The sequence below is a fragment of the Labrus mixtus genome, chromosome 5, assembly GCF_963584025.1.
Source record: "Labrus mixtus chromosome 5, fLabMix1.1, whole genome shotgun sequence".
Classification (NCBI taxonomy): Eukaryota; Metazoa; Chordata; class Actinopteri; order Labriformes; family Labridae; genus Labrus; species Labrus mixtus.
The window spans coordinates 17,976,676-17,997,638 of record NC_083616.1 but is presented as its reverse complement, the minus strand read 5'-3'; the positions used below and the strand labels follow the sequence as shown (position 1 = coordinate 17,997,638).

Genomic DNA, 20,963 nt, shown 5'->3' with positions numbered 1-20,963 from the left:
TTAGAATGATACAAATTTAGGAATACTCTTTGGTTGCCATTAGTGATTTTCTGTGTACAGAAGAAATGACTGAGAGTTTGAGGAGAATACTAAATGTCCTTAGAAAATGAAGTATATAGAAATGGGCTACAACCAATGTCTATTTGTGGAGGGGTTAATCCTTGATTACTTTACTAATTTAATTGACTAATTTACTAATTTGAATAAAGTTAAATACCAGATCCTGTTTAAGCACATAAAACACAAATCCAAATGAATATTAAGAGTTTATTTAAGATCAATTACACATCATTTAAATAGTTAAAATAAGCAGACATCCAAATAAATATTAATGTTTAAAGGTTGTGCTGGATAAATAGATTGATAGATAACAGCACTTACACTGTGTTATTGTAATACAGCTCAATAAATACGAAGGGTGCTCACAAGAAAGCACAACAATGCCACTTTGTGGTGAAACTTGACTAGGTCAATACACTGAGCATTTTACTGTCTGTACTTGGTACAAACAGTAAAACGATATTCTCATGAGACATTTGCCTTTTTAAAAGCAGACTATTAATTTCTGTAATAAATAGAGCAGTGGTATAGTACATTTTAAGACCCTTTTCACACCTGAGCTCAGTTTGTGAGAGGATCAACCTTCACCAACATGAGAATCATTCATCATGTTGGGTATCTTTGGCAGGTTTTAACTCTGACGCTGGATTTTGAAGGTTCTGTGGCGATGGGCACTCTCCAGGCACATTTCGACTGGCTTATTGTTGTCTATTTCTGTGCTGATGTACCAGTCGCTGTAAGGGACAGACACCAGGGTGCTGATGTTCAGTCCGGTGTCCTGTTTGTAGAAGAGAAACCGAACCATGTCGCTGTCGGAGCTGATGCTTAGGAGACTGTCCTTGTCCGCCACCTCCTGAGGGGCGAAAAATTGATGTTAGAGTGTAATCAAATGATTAATCATGCTCTCTGTTTTTATGCTACTATCCCTTTGTAATGATGCTATTGTATATATCTGGATGTGCGATTGATGTCCCTTGACTTAATGTTCTCTCACCCATATTATTACTTAGTACTTGCACATATTTATGGAGGTCTAGCTTTATGTACTGCTTATAATCTGTTTTTACGCAGAGATTAAGATTTTTCTACACTGTGTCTACAGTTTTCATTATTGTTGCATTTTTAATTAATTTTAATTTAAGTACCAAGTTTTCTGAAAACAAGCATGTCCTTGAATGACAACAAAATTTAAATTAATCTTTGAATCGTAGCATAGTAGCTCTCTAGGATGAAAAGATAATACAAATTTTTTGTCTCATCTCCAGCTTTAAAAAAGAGAAATATGGTAATAAGTGTATTCTTTAACCAATTTAAAATGAGACTTATGCAAGAGTTTTACCTCTAGATGCAAGGTTGCCTCATCACCGTCCTTGTGGCAGGTCAGGTAGAGATTTGTGTCCTTGATGCCCAGAGCTACAGTTCTGGCCTCGGTGCTGGGTGCAGGGTTAACATAGGTCGACATGTTCAGTTGAACTGAGGAGACAACAGGGGATATAAGTTAAATCCACAATAACTTACAGAATGATTTTCCATCCAATCTAACCATCCAATATAAAAGGGGCATTACCTTTGCGGTTGTCTGCACCTCCCTGCAGCATCACTGCATGGAGCTCCATGCTGTTTTGGACCAGAACTAAGCTCCTTTTCTCGGTGTCAGTCACGCTGTATTGGTGCATGCCCGTCCTGCTAAACTGATTTGGTGGAGCTGAACCACGCTCGAACACGACTTGCTCTGAGGGGCAGAAAGAAGAACAACTGATTAGATGGGAAATAGCAAGAATTGAAAAAAGAAAACAGCTATAGACTTTTTCTCTTCATGCACAATCAAATTGGGCTTGAGAGCCAGAAACATGAGTTCACTTGATTAGTTAGTTAGTTAGTTTATGGAGCAGTAAACGAGTTGCCAACTCCATTATAAACAAGATATAAAATTGAACAGAATGGGGAGAGTATCAAACTCTGAGAAGGCCAAATAAGAGTAAAAGTGTGAACGAGTGTTAGTGGGTCAGTATCCAGCTACAAAAAGTTTTGAACACTGAACAAAAGTATGTAAACTTTTTATTCCCTTTCGGTACTGGTAAGTGACGTGACAGTGATCCTAATGGTAAATGACCCATTTTGGAGATTTTAGCTGTATATATTCAATTAGCTTTGGGGGAAGGTTTACATATATATTTTTCAACACAGACTTTACAAACGATGAAGCTAATTTCACATGCTAACTGGGACAAAACTCCCTGCTTGTAATGCTGCAGTGTTGCAATGTAGTCTTGGGCGTGATTACCTTCCACAATGCTCTCCATCATCATGTTCAGCAGGTTTTCATCCCTAAACTCGGTGCTCAGCAGCGACTCTGACGCACCGCTCTTCAGCTTCTCTATGGCAATGATGAGGTTCACAACGCGCCTCATAGTCAGAGGATGATGGGAATACTCCAAGTCCATCCCCTTGGGCATCTTGGGGGTCCACTGCTTGCTCATGTTGCATTGCATCTTGGAATCCATCTTTGTTTTTCGAATCAAGAAAGTTCTGCAGGAAGACAGAAAGCAATTCTTAGTAACACTGCATCACAACACATACATGGAAATAAAGCTGGGTTTTAGGTTTACTTCTTCTTTTTGTTATCTTTACCTTTTTTACCATTTTTAGCATTAAATATAATAATTTACTCTTCATTTTAAAGAATTAAGTGCATCTCTGTTAGCTGAATCAGTTATGACTCTGCTATATAATAACTTGACAGTAAGGCTTTAAAACTAACCATATTGAAAAAGATAAAGATGAAGACATGAAAGCAGACAATTAGCCTTATTATTCCAGCAATTAAAAGTCACAAAAAGATGTAGTTAAATCCATATTCAAGTGAAAGAGCCACCAAGAGAAACAAAGATCCCTTTTCTCAAAATCTGTTTGAGTTAGAGATTGTCAGAGTCAAATGAAGTTAAAAATAAGAGTCAGTTACCTGATAAAGCTAATTGGTTGGAAGTTGTGTTATTGTGTGTAAGATCCCAGCAGTTGTCCTGTCAGTGTTGTTCTGCCTACCTGTGCTAACCTGCAGCCTTTTTATACTTTATACACAGGAATTTTTCCCAAGCACACAGGAAGTGGGACGGACTTTTTACTGTGTGACACGCTATGATGAAGAAATACTGTACTACACATTACCGCTCAGATAAAGTGTCTGATTGTGACACACTCACATATGTAGACACACTTTGATGCAGGCGTAAAGAGCAGTATGACGCAAACTGTAGGAAGTAGGGATTATATGGTATTAGTTGTACAATTTTCTATGTGGTCATTTTAAAGAAATTGTCTTTTAAAGAATATTTTAACATTGGAAACTGAAAGAAACAAAAAGTCGTGAATCATTCTACAGTCACCTGCCTGTGTGTAAAACCAACAACAAGAAAACAAGAAGAAGAATCTGTATATGATAATAATCTGCCTCTTGTTGTAAACATAATATTTATCACTAAAACATGTTTTTGAAAAAACAGCTCCTTAGTTTACACCAATCAATTAACATCAAACATCCCAAATTGTGATTAAAACCAAAATACAATTCTTCAGATGAAAAGAGACCTGCCCAAAAAATCTATACCGTGAAAAATGATCCAGTCTAAAATATTAAAGTCACTCTGGAGCCACAATGCTTAAAAAAAAACAAGTGTTGTTATGCTTCCTTTAAAAACATGCAAACCAAACACTTTCTTCCTCTCTGTAGCTTTTTTACAGATATCTTCTAGCTATCTACTGATGGACAACTGTAAGGCTAATTTATATCATTATGGCGCAATTTCCTTTCATCACAGTTCAAATGTAAACACTGGAAGTTAAATACATTTCCACTTCCCATATAGTATCATGACTTTATTTAGATTATATGTATATTATATGTATGTATTGTATGTTTTTACAATATAAACTTTTGTAATATTCAGTAAAAGATTTCAATAAAAAGGTTAAAAATTGTGAGGAATTCAATCATTTTATTTTGAAGAGTCAACAGCTGAATTATTAAAGACTAAGTCTATTTATATATGAAGCCAGGAGGATGGAGTCACTCCAAAGTTAATATAGACACATAAGTCATAAATCAAAAGCTGCTGTCTGGCCGAATCAGATTCAAAAATGTTTAAAGGAAAACATGTCTGCAATCTTAATGCAGGGTAGATGCTTGCCATAGATATCATGTAGTATAAGGTAAGCAACTTGTACACTTCCATTGAAACACCTTTTAAACTTTTAAAGGGGCCAAATCACAAAACAATAACAGCTGAAAACATCCCTTCAAATACCTTTGAATACATTTAGTTAAAAATCAGCTGCCTTAAAGTCCATTTACACCTTGTCTTCTGTAAGAAAGTTAAAGCTCATTATATGAAATGATACATTTTCTTTACATGTGTTTCCAAATTCTTTCACGTCTTCAGACAGGCCTTTTGGGAATTTTGTCTGTTCTTTAACTGTGGAAAAAATTTCCACTAGCGGCAGCAGATGCGCATGTTGTTTACAGTTGCATAACCACGGCTGAATCTGACATTTCTTCACTTCCCTGTTGCTCCTGCTGTTCACCCACGCTGCTCCTGCTGCTGGATTTATATTTCATTTGGTCATGGTTGGGGGTGACTAAACAATAAATACAAGACACATTTATATAACTTACATGTTATAAGAAAATTGTAATAATCAGAAATGGAAATTTGTGATAGCAAGAAAAATAACGTGTTTTTCTATTTAATTGTGTGTTTGTGTGTGTGTGTGTGTGTGTGTGTGTGTGTGTGTGTGTGTGTGTGTGTGTGTGTGTGTGTGTGTAATACAACAATCAAAGTGTGTAGAAACTGCAAATTAACATTTCATTACTCTGCTTTCATGTGAGTCACTCCTCTTGAATTGCAGCTGTCTGATGTGAATGGAAGTTCCTCTCACTCTCAAACCCAGTGAAGATTTTACGTACTTTCATCTAATCACACCTCAATTATTGCATCAGCCTTCTTACCCCCCTGAGCAAAAAAATCTATAAATCGACTCCAGATGGTACAGAACTGAAAAGAATCAGAAAGCATGACCACATCACTCACGTTTTAGCATCTTTACACTGCATACACTGCATGTTTTAGAATTGATTTTAAGATTTTACTGATTACTTTTAAAGCTCTCCCAGCTACATACAACCTTTAATTAGCGTTCCGTACAGGCCGACACAATACATTGAGATCCTTTGACATAGAGGTCTTCACGGTCTTTCCAAATTCCAAACTAAAAACAAAAGGGGATAGAGCGTTTGCTGTGAAGTGTCCTAATACTGTGTATCCCAAAGGAGATCAGGTCAACTGAGTCAGTAATCTCTTTTAAATCCCTTCTTAAGACATACTTTTACCGACAAGCCTTTCCTGATTTTAGATTTTAGTTTAATTTTATTTTGATGTGAATTTGACTTTCTCTTTAAGTCTTTATGTCTTTTCAGTTCTTTTAAATGCATTTTCTGTCGTAAAGTGTTTATTTATTAATCTTTGCCTTTGACCTGCCTGTTTTAACATTTGTTTCATTACTGCTGCCTTGTAAAGCCCTTTGTGACGTGATTTTGAAAAGTGCTCTGTAAATAAAGGTGATTATTATTATATTTTATATATTTAATTATATATTATCTATAGTTAATATGTTTTCACTTGGTCAGATTTTGAGAGGGAACTTAACTTGAACTACATTCATACTTAATTCCCGGCGGTCACTTCTCAAGGTAAATTGCAACAATATGAAATAAGTTACAATAATGGATAAAAATAATAATCTATGGGAAAAACATGTATAAATTAACTATTTCTGTTAACATGTCATTAAGACAAAGAACAACACTAGCGTTTATTTGGACTGAACGTTCAGGCAACAACATGAGCCCAGTATTTTCTACAATTGTAGCTCGATTTTTGGTCTCCACCAATGCCTAAGAACATGTTTCACTTCAAGTCATCATGGTTTTTCTATTTTTATTCATAGCTTAAAAAAAACATAAGCACATTGATATAAAAGAGCAGAGTGAGACCACTTGCACCAAAATATGACCGATAGATCATTTGTCTGACAGCGTAGTATGATAAATATTACAGTTAGTTATCCTCATAGCATTCAAATATGGAGGACATGAGAGATCCCTAAAACTGAAGTCTGCAGCATAGGTCATAAGACCCGCCTCCACCATGTTACCAAATGGGACATGGGTCAAACTATATAACTGAAATATACCTCAAATAAATCCTTCTCAAATATGGTTTCTCGCTTAATAGTTAACCAGGTTGATCATCATCTAACAATGTGTTTATTTGACTAATAAAGTTTAGTTTTAATGAGTTATTAGATACTTCTAAAAGGGGTACAACATCGTGATTGACAGCTCTGTTGACAAATGTAACTCCTGCAGCGCTGTGCCTGAGTAGAGGATGAACAGCAAAAGAAACTTAACAAACACTAACACAATTTTGTGCCCTTAAGTGTCTGCTCCAAACACAAGACATACAAATATGTTATACTGTAATGACCTGAGGGATCTTGGACATTGTATCTGTAGGTTAAATGTGTGAGTTGGATAGGGTTAGGGTTAGGGGTAGCACCACAAACCGATCTCTAAAGTGAAGACTATGACTCCAAGATGATAAATTGACTTTTTTGCAATGGGAGGAGGTGGAGACACGTCGTACATATTTTCAGCACATACGTTTTAGCCCCTGAACGAAACCCTCTGGTGGCCATCGCAAGAATCACTCAATCATTTTAACACTGAGATATTGATCATTTCTTACATTTCTCTTCTAGCCTCTATTCTGTCAGCTTTGACACATGGACATGTTTGATTCAGGGAACCATCAAACTTTTGGAACCCTCTTGCCAGTGTGTGTTTGAGCTAGCACAGAGTTGAGGTGGTGGTTAATTTCTCTGCTGAGCCCTCTGGGGGTTTTGTTTTGGACATCATTTCCTACAATAAGAATAATGTGATGAGACATACCTAAAAATTACACCTTGTAATAAGAGCGCTGTTCTTTCTGTCTCCTATAAGGGCAGGTTTCTACATCGTACTCGCCCTACTTAGACAAAAGTTTCATCTGCCCCGGAGTAATAGAAACCTTGTGTTTACACCCTGTTTACTTCCTACAAAACTAGATTGACAACAAAAATTCCCAGTGATGTAAAAAGAGGGGAGCAGCAGCTTCCGGATGTCTCAAGCTCTATATTCCTCTCTTTCCATAACTATCGAACACTCTTCCTCCTCCACACCCGACCCGCTTGTGTGTGCGCATGAACCTGCCTGACTGGCAACCAACAAAACAAAGCATAAAGCAGGACCTACCTATCTATCTATAATCCTCATGTTGAGCAATTCTGCTTCCAAGAATTTTCCCAACCAGGAAAGAGCAAGTAAAATGTTTACATGAGAAAACCTAAGATGAAGTGGTGTTAATATTACAAATGACACATGATTTACAGCAACAAAAAAATGCAGAAACAGGTTATAGGATGAGTGACTTATGTATCTAAATACATCATAAACAATACACCTCCTAAAATTAAAATGGACAGTGAGAGAAAATGCCAGTTTTTCCTTGTTTTTTTAAGCATCAGTTAAGACTGTATTATGAGTCTTTCACTAACTCTTATTTTCCAACTTCACCATTATTGTACATTATGAAGATTTTTACAAATATAATCTTTGTATTTTGTCTTTTCCTCTTTGCTACAATCCCTCCAATTTCTTAAAAAATCTAAATTAAAGTTTTTAAGAATAGTGATTATAAAGGTATATTGGCTAATTTGGCTAAATATGTACCTGAATATGTTTGTTTGCTCTTGTAGTAACTCATTATTTTCCCTTTACTTTGTGTTCTCTTTGTGTAACATTGTGCATCTACCTTTTAAAGAGAAAATCTTTGAAAAAAGGGAAACCTAAAAAGAAGTCCAATCACAACGATCCATAGAGAAATATATCTCATGTTTATTAATAAGTTTCTTCATCTTCAAAGCTCATTAAGACAGGGATTATAAAACAGTATTTACACCTTGTTTCTTTGTTGTTGTTTTAAGTTAAAGCATGCCAGAGAGAATGAAGGACAATTCATTTATTCCCCCTAACACAACACTGGTTGCTCTTCGACCCCAAACCCAATTCCACAAATAAAAAAAAAGATTTTTGTTTCCCACAATTACTGACAGTGTTATGGTACAAAAACAAGAAAACAGCTGTGAATCACAGGCACACAGGCACGCACACACACACACAATGACCCAAAACCCAGAACCCAGAACAATTGAACAGGAGTAAGGGAGGGGGAGGGGGGGATTGGCGTGCTCCAACATGAACATTAGTAAGCACAAAATCAACAACAATCTCAGTCATAAAAATCATCCAAAAGCAACAAAAAGTGGATTGAGAGTTTGTGTGGGTTTGTGAAAAATAACTCAGGAATGAGCACAAAAATGATCCAGTACAGTTGTTTGAAGACAGTGAAGGCAACAGAACGGTCAGCAAGTTCCTTTAGCTTCTTGTTTTTGAGACAAGACAGAGTTATTTATGAAAAGCTGTTTCGTGTTAAGGAGTCTGCAAACAAGGTGATTATGAAATCCTGGTCAGTAACTGTATTAACACAGAGCGACTTTGCCTGCAACTTTTGGGGGAAAATACTGCTGTCTATGCTGAAGTGCTTTCATTTCCAATGGGCTGTATATACTGTATTTTCTTCACTTACAAAAGCAGAAGTTCATGTTTAAAATATCTATAAAATAAAACATTTTACAGAAGATGAATGGCTATACAAAAAAGGAACCACATTAGTTGAGTAAAATATAGATATTGATATGTTATAATAGGCTATGGGTAGTGCATAAGTTCCTCTCGAAATAAAGCTATTTTTATCAAATATTATGAACTTTTACTCCCTGGGATTTTATCAAAAGGTTTAGACATATTGCTCAAACAGTTTAAAACACAATCCACAACTAAACTGCCAACAACATACCCTTTTTGTGACATTGGTACTCCATACACGTCTCTTAGAGCAAAAATACCCCACAATGAACAAAAAAGCAGCAAGCGGTATGTTTAAAGGTAAATTCACAAGATCACAGGTGTCAACAGTCAGACCGAGGCAATACAATGTTTCAATGAAGAAACCAGTGTTTGAGTCCAATATTTACACAGATTGCTATGTCTGCGAGCAGCAGCTGCCTTTAGCTTTGTTTTGGTTTGTGCAGTTAATTTAACTTATCAAAAAAGGCGTTGACTCCCCCTATACCCTTATACATAATGCTTGTTGTTAAATGTTGTGGTTTTCAAATGCTAACAAATCAAACTATAGCTACTGTGCAAGAGCTCAACTCTACCATCAAGTAGCCTACAGCTGAAACCCAGATATCTTTCAGTTATGTTGTTATGGGCACTAAATCCCAGAAAAGTGCTGCTGCTTTTCAGAATTTAAGAAAACACCTTCAAGATAAACTGAACAAAATTTTGCTCAAGGTGTTCTCAAGCCAGCTAGTTTAGCAGATGTTTTGCAAATACAAGCTATCTTTAGAAACTTACCGTATGCAAATATGTTAACAGGAGTCCTAACCAGTTTCAGTGACTACAACAGACAAAAATGTCATCAGCTGGTTGTGATAAAATAAATAGCTAGATATTTTGTATCTAGTACTGGGTTACTGTTGTTTTGTCATTCAACAACCGTATTGGTCACAAAATATTAAACTTAACTTTCATGAATCCCCCAAATCATGAGGAGCCAATATTAATGAGTTCAGATGTATTCCATCCTACTTACTCATACTTTAATTATTAACTTTTCCTGAAATTGAAGTGTGCAATCTTGGCTTCACTGAAATTTAACTCAATGATATGATATTATTTAAAAGTCTAGTCTGCCTTTTTTATTCAGTTGTTGTGAAATATGAATTGTGTGACTGAACATTTCAAGTTAAAATACAATTGTCAGTACAGCATTATTTTCAAGGAAAAGTTCAATTGGACTCAAATTGTACTGCTTTCAGCACATCGAGTCAAACTTCATTACAGCACTGTGTAAAAAAGCCTCAAAATTAATTCTATTTAAATGACTTGGATGTTAATAAACTGGATGTAAAATAACTGAAATATTTAAAAGACAAATCATCAAATTCAGCTCAAATATTTGCAACCTGAAGATAAATCACTGGCATACTGTTTGAAAGACAAAATGCATTAAACAACTTGTCAATTTTTGTTAGTTACTTTTCATATTCCCATACTCAAATGCAGGACTTCAGGATGCTGGGTGAGTGCTTATATTGCTTTTTCATTTGTTAAATTGCTTTTTCATTTTCATAATCAGCAAAGAGTCCTGAAAATGTTTCAGTTTTTTTTGTGCTTTTGTTTTCAGAGGGCTTGTGACGTTTAAGCTTCCTCGAGATATTAAGTAATTCCAAATTCACACGAAAACAGAAATGATACCAAGCTTCAGTTTCAGATTAGTTGTGATAACAGAAAAAAAGTGCTTCATCATTCCTCTGACAGGTAGAAAAGAGGTCAACCAAAACCAAAATAGGGCTTCCTTAGCTTTACTTTCACACAGTTTGTTTGTTGACAGAGATGGACTTTAGTGATTACAAAATGTGTGGTCAAAAGTAGGGATTTTATCTTAGAAGATCAGAAACTTCAATAAAAGTGTTAAAATTATGGTTGGTTCTTGTGGTGAAGCCACTTCCCTACAGCTCATGTGTCGTCTTCTTCTCCTGATGTCCTATCATTTCCCCAAATCCCTTTCTGCACAACATTTAGAGAGAAGAGCAGAGGGCAACTCCTGTGATTCACCTGTGATTTATGTGAAAAACATGAAAAATGTACTTGCAGAGATACTCAAAGCGAAGCAGAAAAGACGTGAGTAAATCCAGGGGTGAAACTTACTAAAAACACAACTTTTCATGTGGCTGCATTGCATTCTGGTACATGTAGTTAGTGTGTGTCCCAGCTGTCTCTCTTTGGCTTTCAGAACAGAATCCAACGTATTAATCACTTTTCTTGATGTACTTCAAAAACACACAAAAAAAAAAAGAAACAGCACTGTGGCTCTGCTTAAAATCAGGCAAAGAAAATTCAGTCAAGACACAGAACTTGAGTTTTAAGGATTGATTTTCCTTTTAAATCTCACCAGAAGTTACAGTAAAATAAAACTGGAGTGTGTGCATTTCTGTGAAAAAAGACCTTGTGAAAATCAGTAAATATACAAAATTGTTTCCCATGAAATTGGCTGAGGCCAGGGTTGAACGGTGTGTCTGCAGAAACACACGAAACAAAAAATGTGTCAGCTGTTCAGTATGACAAGAGTGACCCCCTCACAGAACAGATAATAAAAAAGGAACCCAAACGCAACCAAATCAAATGATCATTAAACATGTAAAATTTCACGAGGCAAAAATAAAAATCACATTTCTCCCTCATACAACAAAAGGATATATGCACGCACACACACCTCAATAAATAAAAGTCTCAGATCTTCTAGTATTTTCTAATCAGAATGTGATCAAGCTTTCCTCTTTTGGTTTCTGTTGCCGCCAAGTGTTGTGACGGCCATTTTGGTCATAAACAAACACACATACGTATGCACATACAAATCACCCTCTCTTATCAGTAAACACCTACAACCTTTTTGAGACGGAAACTGCTCATCATGACATTTTTCACAGGTCAAATATAAAAGATCTCACCAAGAGAAGAGGGTCTGCAACAGTTAATATACCCTACACACTTAATTTACCACATTCATAATGATCGATTGTCTTAATCACGGTACAGACAGGCTGTCAATTGCTGATGAATTTATTAACAGCTCTGGGATAAAGGCTCTCGGCTAATCACTGATTCTATCCAGGAAACAAGAAGGAAAATATATTTATATATTTTTATAAATCCACCCCAAACCCCTCCCACCCATCCCCGCCTGAAAAGTAGTCACTAAAAGTCTCTCGTGTGTTCATCTCTCACAGAATTTTCAATAAATATCTCACTATAGGTTTTTAAGGAACATATATTAATTTGTGTGAACTCTGCTGACATGCTTGGGTCGTCTTTGTCTTCTAGCTGTATGGGTGTTGGGGAGGGGGTTGCAGGCTGCTACACATGCGACACGCAGGGTGGTTGGGTAAGGGGTCTCCCTGAGTCTCTGAATAGGAACAAGAAATTGGAAGCAACACGCACACAGAAAATGTTGATGGGCGAGAGAGAGGAGAAGGAGCTTTCTGGTCCAGTCAAGCAGGTCCTTAAGATGTTTGATAATACAATAAGGAGCATGTGGAAACATACAGACACACACATACAGGTACTCCTCTCTACCATAAATGAGTGTTGTGTTTTAAGTCTGTTCGTGATGGAAAACATACACTTTGGCATGTCTGTCTGCTAGCGTTGTGTTAAATCCTTGCATATTTACACAATATGCATGCACATGGCTTGTCTCTGTATGTATTGCCAGCTGTGCAAAAGCATGTATCTGCATCCGCCCTGACACACAGACGCACGCATGCTTCTCCCTTCCTCAGCATACATTCTGGCGTAGTAGTGCATGCGTGCAAACGTAGCAGAAAGACGTATGACAGGGGGTCAGATGCTGTTCTCCAGCTGGCTGTGGTGGTTGGCTGTGTGCGGAGAGTTCTGCTCATTGAGGAGGAGGAGCGTCGTCTCGTCCGGCCCGTTCTCCATGGGGGTGGAGTCTGTTCCCAGGTCCGTGATGGGGATGTTGACAGTGGTGGCAGGGGGAGTGGTCTGATCCATGCGGGCAATGTTGTGGCCGCTCTCTGGGGACTGTGGCGTGCTGTCCAGACGAGACGCCATCAGGCCATTCTGGTACTGGGACCGTGTGATCTGAGAGAGACATAGGATAAGAGTAATGTGTTAACTGTTTCTTTAGCAACATTTCTATTATTCCTATTTTTTCCTAATGTATATCCTTGGTTTTTGACTTCTGCATTTCTTGCTCGTTTGTTTTTGTGCCTTAAAATAACAGAAAACACAAAGCAACTAGGCTATTTCTGATAAAGGAGAGGAGCTTTGCAATAAATCTGAATACTGCTCCTGGTTCTTAATTCCACCAAAGGAATCTCAAAGGGAGCAGACTGACATTTCGGGAATTCTTTCGTTTTTCTTGGTTTGAACCAAGAACCTCACTGCTGTGAGGTGACCATGCTGACCAACCCACCACCGTGCAATTCTACCAAAAAACTAAAGAGTTCCAAAACAACAACTGTTGTTAAAGCTCTAATTGAAACACTCCCAAATTGTTTTTGTTTCAATCCATTTAAGTATTCCTCTGCAAAATACTGAAATATTAAAGTTTCTAGGCAGTTAATGTAACTCATCTTTTAGTTTAGAGATCCTTTGTGAACTGAAAAAGAACCGTTGATTAACTTTGAAGCTTTTTTCACTGCCTATGTCATAAATGATCTTATAAACACTATAATATGGTGTGTGTTTGCAGTGTTTTTCTAAAAGGAAATTGTGCGGGTACCTTTCAGTCATCTAATTCCATCATGCTTTGAATTGTAACCAACCTTGACAAACTGCAGGTCTGTGAGTGCTCGGACGTAGAAGTCTGGTGTGTACTGCTGCGACGGGATGCTGTTATTCAGCTGGCTGCTGCTGCCACTGACGGAGAGCGACTCCGTCCTGTCGGCTCCACTCAGAGAGGCCGTGCGGTTCAACCCGCTGACGTTGGACGGCGAACGAAACTCTGTAAACACGTACACAAATACAGAAAAGGTTAACAACAACACCTGTTTGCAGCTTGAGACATAATTATGTGATAGAATATAATATTTATCACTACAGAGAGACGCAGTTTGGGTGAATATTCAAAGCCATTGGTGGCTCTATAATACAAATACAGATCAATGATAGACTTAGACAAGATGCAGTGTAGGTTCCAATGCAGGTTAATAATAATGATATGAATGAACAAGTTGTCACAAATGAATGCACAAAGAAACAAACAAATAAAAGTCATATCTGTCTTACACAGACTAAGTCTTAGTCATTTGATACAGTCTCATGACTGTGTCTGTCTACTGTACGTTATCTTTGTTTCACTATCACAGCAGCATCGTGGTGCATCCCTCGTACCCAAAGATGATGAAACTCAAAATTTTCCAACAGCTTAACAATCAGTGACTCAATTTGTGCTCATTACCTCAAGCCAACTCTCATCCTTACTAAGTATTATTATTATATCATCTGTCGGCCGGTGCAAGATGCAAACAGACTAGTGCCTCATTAACATTAGACACATTTAAAACTGTATAACAACTCTTAAAAAGTGAATTCAATTTAAATACAACATTGTATAATTAAATGTTTCCATGAACCTAGTTTCACATAACATGTTAATAATAGAAAGTGCAGATAAGTTGACTTGTTAATAAGAGATGCATTCGTATCACAAAGCAGTTTTATGTAGAAATCCCCAGACAGTTACTACTGTTAATGAAGTATGAAAATAAAATATCTTTATCCCAAAAGACTTCCGTCTGTTTTTGTCTCCTGGTTTTTGTTAAATAAATACCCAAGTACAAGGCAGGGCAGAATGACTTTATTGTCTTTATCAATTATCTATCTCTAATTGAAAATATTTGGTTTATAGTCGGTCATTAATAATATCGCAGGGCCAAAGAATAAACTTTACAAATAGATACAATTTTTCAGTGATTTGAAACGGACAAAAGCAGAAAAAGCACACATTTAAGAAGCCAGGAGTGGCAATTGTTTTTGTAACTTTGAATGAAAAGTGTCCCAAATGTTCAGTCAAAAATCTAAATTCTTGCCAGTTTATTGTCTGCGCACTGCCCTATGGATCTGAAGTAAAACCGCTGCTTTATTTGTTGTAGGTACAGTCGAAAATATTCAGCAGTAGTCATCTTAGTTTACGTTGTTGACAGTTTCTTGATAACAGTATCACTAAATAATTGGCCTACAGCTCACTCCAATCCCAGGAAGTATAAAAAGGTCTCCAGTAGATTTCTTCAGCCTGCAGCAGTGAGTTAGGCTGTGAAGGCTGCAGGTAGTCAGCTGTTACTCTGGTTATTTTCCACATCTGCTCCTTAAACCACAATGACTAACAACTCAAGGGTGTCATCCAGCTGACAGCTTTGTTCAGTTCTTATTGTTGCATGCCATCCAAATGAAACCAGACTCTCAAAATGTTTCACACACACACACACACACACACACACACACTCACACACACACACACATTCACTCACATCAAAACTCATGCTCATTACCAGCTGTGTATTATTACCAGTGAGTGCGAGTCGTCCTGCAGGGGGCCTCAGTGAGTCATAGGAAACTGTTTTACCTGGACACGTCAACTGCGTTAGCATTCATTGAATTAAGCTAGCTAGTTAATGTTGGAAATCTACGGCTAAGTTTTCTAGTTAGTGGTTAGATTTCACTTAGTCATGAGACAATATGTATTATTTTGATCATAAAACATTGACTTTTAAGATCCAGCAGGTCACTTTTATTGAACAAGATCCTGTTAACCTAAAATTCATCTTCAACTTTTAAAACCATAGCTCTCACATATTTAGATTCTGAGCCGTCTAAATATTTCTTTGATTCATCTTGTAATTTGCACTTAAAATGACTCTTATTGCACATATGTCAGAGGCTTTTTTTGTGCCAGCCGTACAATGTCTTGATTTTACATTTATTTAGCATCTGTCATAGTGCCTTACATGAACCCGATGCTGGCAAAAGTTGAACTCTAGCAGATGTTTGGCTACATGTCACTATGACCCAACAGAAGAATTTCTGCATTAAGATGGCAACAGCTGCGGGCTTGAATGATTTATTTACCAAATTACATTTATTTTCATTCTGAAATGGTGATAGACAATAAGGTTTAAGAGAACTAACTAATGAATGATCTCACAGAGCTCTATACTACAAATCTAGGTTTACAAATACAGTATATTGTAAAGATTTGAAGGTCCTTGTTGGGCATCAAAAAGGGCTGATAATAATTTGAAACATCATTCAAATTAGAATACAATACAAATGTCCAAAGTGTAGAAGTTGAAGTTTTGGGAAAAGGTAATATTTTTGAAGAAATAGCATTGAAATGAAGCACCTTGCTTCTACAGAGAGGCTACTAACTTTGTTCGTGTGATAAATAAAACATTTGTTTGGCAAACAGCCCAAATGTCACATCAGCAAGACTTTGATTCGATATTTTAAGTGAAAATGAAACCTGGGATCCAAAAATGATAATTCCAACTTATTGTGAATCACACTTTAATTAAATAAATAATAATTAAAATAAATGTATTTCTATTTTGTTCAGCCCTGCATTGACATAAAAGTGACCTGCTGGATCTTCAAGTAAAAATAAATCAGTAATGCTAACAAACTTGTGACATGTGTTAGTGTTTGTGAAATGTAAGAAAAGAAATTAAGAAAAGAACAAAAAGAAAAAAAAAAAGTGATGGACCCAGTTCCAAACTTCCTTCAGTTTAAGAACACCTTAAAAAAAAACAATAAAAAAAAACATTTTCATTTATTAAAAACAAGATGGAACATTTGGAACTGGGCGTCTGTGATTTTGTGGTGAAAAGAAATGCCTTTTATCTAGAAAACTATGATTTGAACCTAACTATAAAGTGAGGGATAGGACAACACTCTGCAGTATCCCCTTTACTTGTCTTATTGATGAAATAGTAACAGTGATATTTCATCTAAAAATTCTATACAAGAAACAGAAGGAGAAAAACATCAGAGGCTATCACTCATCCAAACTGAAGATGCTGCAAAGATCGAACAGCTCGAGGGGCTTTAAGTCACATCTTGTGCATCATGATGTTGTCCTATCCTTGTTTTATATTAGAGACAACATGTGATCACTTTCTAAGTAACCTGCACGTTGAAGGTCTGTGCTCACATTCAGGCAGATGAGCTCATTGATCAACTTTTTGCCAACAAATTGCCCCGTCCATGCCCATTTCAACAATGAGTCCCCTATTTTCATCTTCTGTTATGTTCCATGCCTCTGCTTACACTGAAGTCTTCTGTAAGGTCCAGGTTAGCCCGTAAGAAATCCACTTGAAGGGGAAAAAATACTCAAATCAGAACCATCTTGGGCTAAGCGGATGATGCAGCGAAAGTTCACTTGCCAAAAGATATAAAGGAGGGGATTTGTTCGACAAAACATTTGTACGTAGGAGGCAAACCCTGGTATTCAAATGGTTAAATTCCCAGCACTTAAAGCATTAAAAGGTTTACACATTAAAGGGGTAGAAGATGTATGAGAACTATTTTTGAAACTGGCTTTCAATGTCAGACTTGTATGCGGGTATTTGAGAGTTTTATAAAACCCTTAAAAATACACTGTACAATTTTTACACTAACATATGACATGTAAAAATACTCCAGCTACACAAACTCTAACTGATGATTATTTCAATATCTTTTTCTGCAGATTATATTTCTATAAAAGTTTGGTCTGTGAAGTGTCAGACGGTAGTGAAACGGTCATCACAAGTACTAAGAACCTTGGGTCGGATTCACAAACATTTTCTAAAGATAGAATTTAGGAAGACTCTTAATAAAAAAAGTAAGGAAGTTCTTAAGAATGTTCTCAAGTGTAATTCCTGATAGTTTTTCTTAGAAAGAGTGTAATTTCTTAAGAACTTCTTGATTTTCTTTTGTTTCTTTTAAAAGTTCATAACAAAGTTAATTACCATGACAACCAAAAAAAGCAATATTTCCTTTTTAGGTATTTTCTTGTTTAAAAGAGTGACTTAAATGAACGGTCCCTCTTCCCCTCTCCTGTATCTTTTACTCAGTGCAACATTTTTAAGTTGATAAACAAACCTGACAGCGCTCCCTGTTGGACAAAGTGTGCAATGGACTCACACTCTTTGTAAAAAGCTTCCAACATACCTACTGCTTCTCTATATTGGAGTTGTAGTTAGTTAGCAATTATACCCCATGGTCTTGTTGAATACTTGATTCTGAGTGGCTGCAGGATGTCCATTAATTCCTGATACTTACTATAAAGATACAGTACAATGGTCTGCTCATTGTCCTTCGTTTGAGCTGTCTGACCTTCATGTGACCATTTTTATTCCTGAAAAAGAACACCTAAGTATTAAACAGTGACCTTTATATTCCATTATCCCTTCTCTTCTGGACACACCTGGATAAATCAATCAATCATAAATCAAGGAAAATGGCTTTTCCAAATAGAGTCCAAAAAGCAGACACTCGTCACGCTACCTTCAGTAAAGCCTGAACAGAAAAGTGTATTTGTGAAAAATAAGGTTTAAATTCGTCCTGTACAGTTACAAAAACACTGACCTACACCTCCACATGTTTGCTGATATGAGATGGATTCACCACCTCCTACTCATCTGCTCTGCAAAATCCTGCCAAATAGATTGTTGACTCAGTAAAATCAGGTGCAAGTTTGGTTGTTTTGGTTGATCAAAGAGCTCATTCGCCAAAAAGAAGCCGTAATCTTGTAGCTGTTCGCCGTCCTTCGGGATAAATGTTTACTACAATCACACAGTGACAACAACAAGTGCTACACTGCAGTCTGTGGGCCAGAATTTCATGTATGGTAATATATTGAAGAACTGAAAAACCAAAACTAATTGTTTTAACCCATAAAGAGCAGAGCATCAGACATTTTCTGCTCTCAGTGATCAGATGTTAATTTTAATTTGTTTTTGAAGTAAGAAAACCTCAAAGACATACCTGGCGAATCAAAGCCAGGCCCCGCCCACCCACCCAAGAACCACCCACCCTTGAGCTCTACCCCTCCTTGGTGTTAGAGGACCCAGACATGCCGGAGTTTACCTGGCAACCGAGAGAACAGAGAAAACCTCTTAAAGGAGAGAAGGCAAGGACGAGGAGCAGCCACTGAGAGGAGACAAGGGAGGAGGAGATCCATGGAACAGAGGGAGGGGGGGGGGGGGGGGGGGGGGTTGAAGGGGGTAAGGTATAGTGAGTGACACGGAGGGAAGCAGATAGACAGATCTGAGTCCAAAAAGGGGAAGAGTACATGCAAAATACGGGTGAAATCCTCCTCCAGGGAACATCACACATGAGATGTTACAGTTGAGATTATTTAGTCATGGCGGATGTTGTTGAGCTGCTTCTGAAGATTTGATCCATCAGAAGTTTGATGACATGGATGAATGTTTATGACACCGGTGAGAGGAAATGACGGCTAAAGAATTGCGCAATGAAGTCCAAGTCCTTCTATAGGTCAAGAAAAAGTTAAGTTACCCAAAATGAAGATTATTCATCTGAGTTTCCACCTTAAAATCAGTTAGATTCAAGAGTGTGACAAATAGCCTCCTAACACATTATGAATCTTACTTACATCCTCCATAATGTAGAGTAATGGAGCAATAGGCCGCGATAATATAGCCTATATATATTTTACATCCTCCTGCCTTACTCTTATTCCTAAACAGGGTTTGAAACATAGAAAAATACAGGAATGGAAAGATGAAATTAACACAAATGCACAGCAGACAAATAGTCCATCAGCTGAATGTTAAGAAGAGAATATCAACACTTTATGGAGATTTTATTCCAACTCATTAATATACCAGCAACACTTGTCTGCAGATAGCAGGTGAATTCTCACACACCATTTCACGCAAGATGACACAGTGTGACAATTGACTGACTGATTCACACCAAACACCAGATGGAGTTTATTTGTCCATCACAATCTGCTCCAAACTCAGATCTTCACATCGTGTTGCCATGAATCCATCAGCTTTTCTCATTTCCAGCCACCAAAACAACATGCTTCAAGCTAAGCTGAAAACTTGCTAAGACTTTTATTTTAGTACACACAGTGTGTGCAGATTATTATGACTTTACTAGTGGTTGTTTAGCTGTCAGTGTAATTGTTTGTGTGTATTTGCCCACAGAACACAAACCTGGCATAAGGCATTTCTTCTAAATGCTTTTTTTTTGTAAATGCCACTTCATAAAGACCCATGATAATAATAATAAAATGTCCTGCAGAGAGATGATACCGTTCAGGCTGTATATTGTATGTACTGTATTAATTAACTACCATATAAGCAATATCAGTGATTGCTGTTGGAAGACATGCCACCAGAACACAGTTTGTCTCTTTGGTTCTTGTTTTTTCTGGGTTTGATTTGATGTGTTCATTGTTTTTAAATCTTAAAAACGAACAGAATTATAGATGTTGACGTTTCACAAACTTGAGAATGGGGTTACTATATACAGTGGCTTGCAAAAGTATTCATACCCCTTGAACTTTTCCACATTTTGTCACGTTACAACCACAAACATAAATGTATTTCATTGGGATTTTATGTGATAGAGCAACACAAAGTGGTGCATAATTGTGAAGTGGAAGGAAAATGATACGTGATTTTCGATTTTTTTTAACAAATAAAAAACTGAAAAGTGTGGCGTGCAAAAGTATTCAGCCCCCCTGAGTCAATACTTTGTAGAACCACCTTTCGCTGCAATTACAGCTGCAAGTATTTTGGGGTAGTTCTCTACCAGCTTTGCACATCTAGAGACTGACATTTTTGCCCATTCTTCTTTGCAAAATAGCTCAAGCACAGTCAGATTGGATGGAGAGCATCTGTGAACAGCAATTTTAAAGTCTTGCCAGAGATTCTCTGTTGGATTTAGGGCTGGACTATGACTGGGCGATTCTAACACATGAATATGCTTTGATCTAAACCATTCCATTGTAGTTCTGACTGTATTTTTAGGGTCGTTGGTCTGCTGGAAAATGAACCTTCTCCCCTGTCTCAAGTCTTTTGCAGACTCTTAACTGGTTTTCTTCTAAGATTGCCCTGTATTTGGCTGCATCCATCTCCCCATCAAC

At 37.1% G+C, this 20,963-nt stretch overlaps 3 protein-coding genes across 4 annotated transcripts in view; all 3 read right to left on the bottom strand.

Annotated features, from left to right (window-relative positions):
- Positions 1-20,963, bottom strand: part of LOC132974347 (histone H2A.V) — a 212,014-nt gene that overhangs the window by 80,850 nt on the left and 110,201 nt on the right. The gene's annotated exons all lie outside the window — the stretch shown is intronic.
- LOC132974324 (interleukin-1 beta-like) lies at positions 254-3,130 on the bottom strand. Its single transcript, XM_061038296.1, has 5 exons — positions 3,023-3,130; positions 2,345-2,589; positions 1,628-1,792; positions 1,400-1,533; positions 254-913 (listed from the first exon to the last, which is right to left on the bottom strand). Exons 2-5 carry the CDS (start codon positions 2,562-2,564, stop codon positions 692-694), a joined length of 741 nt encoding a protein of 246 aa, XP_060894279.1. The 5' UTR covers positions 2,565-2,589; positions 3,023-3,130; the 3' UTR covers positions 254-691.
- Positions 8,026-20,963, bottom strand: part of LOC132974344 (metal transporter CNNM4) — a 46,812-nt gene continuing 33,874 nt past the window's right edge. The window contains exons 6-9 of one of the 2 annotated variants that reach the window (XM_061038361.1): positions 18,929-18,991; positions 15,369-15,425; positions 13,627-13,805; positions 8,026-12,940 (exon numbers count right to left, since the gene is read on the bottom strand). In XM_061038361.1, the coding sequence (XP_060894344.1) occupies positions 12,680-12,940; positions 13,627-13,805; positions 15,369-15,425; positions 18,929-18,991 (560 nt within the window). In that variant the 3' untranslated portion in view covers positions 8,026-12,679. The remainder of the gene's footprint in view (positions 12,941-13,626; positions 13,806-15,368; positions 15,426-18,928; positions 18,992-20,963) is intronic. The other variant, XM_061038362.1, reaches the window with a different exon arrangement.

Excerpts from the sequence above, each read along its gene's own strand:
- LOC132974324 (XM_061038296.1), bottom strand. The coding sequence starts at position 2,564 with ATGGATTCCAAGATGCAATGCAACATGAGCAAGCAGTGGACCCCCAAG. Across the intron at positions 1,793-2,344 it reads GATGGAGAGCATTGTGGAAG|AGCAAGTCGTGTTCGAGCGT; the intron begins GTAATCACGCCC and ends TCTGCCCCTCAG. Across the intron at positions 1,534-1,627 it reads AGGTGCAGACAACCGCAAAG|TTCAACTGAACATGTCGACC; the intron begins GTAATGCCCCTT and ends TTGTCTCCTCAG.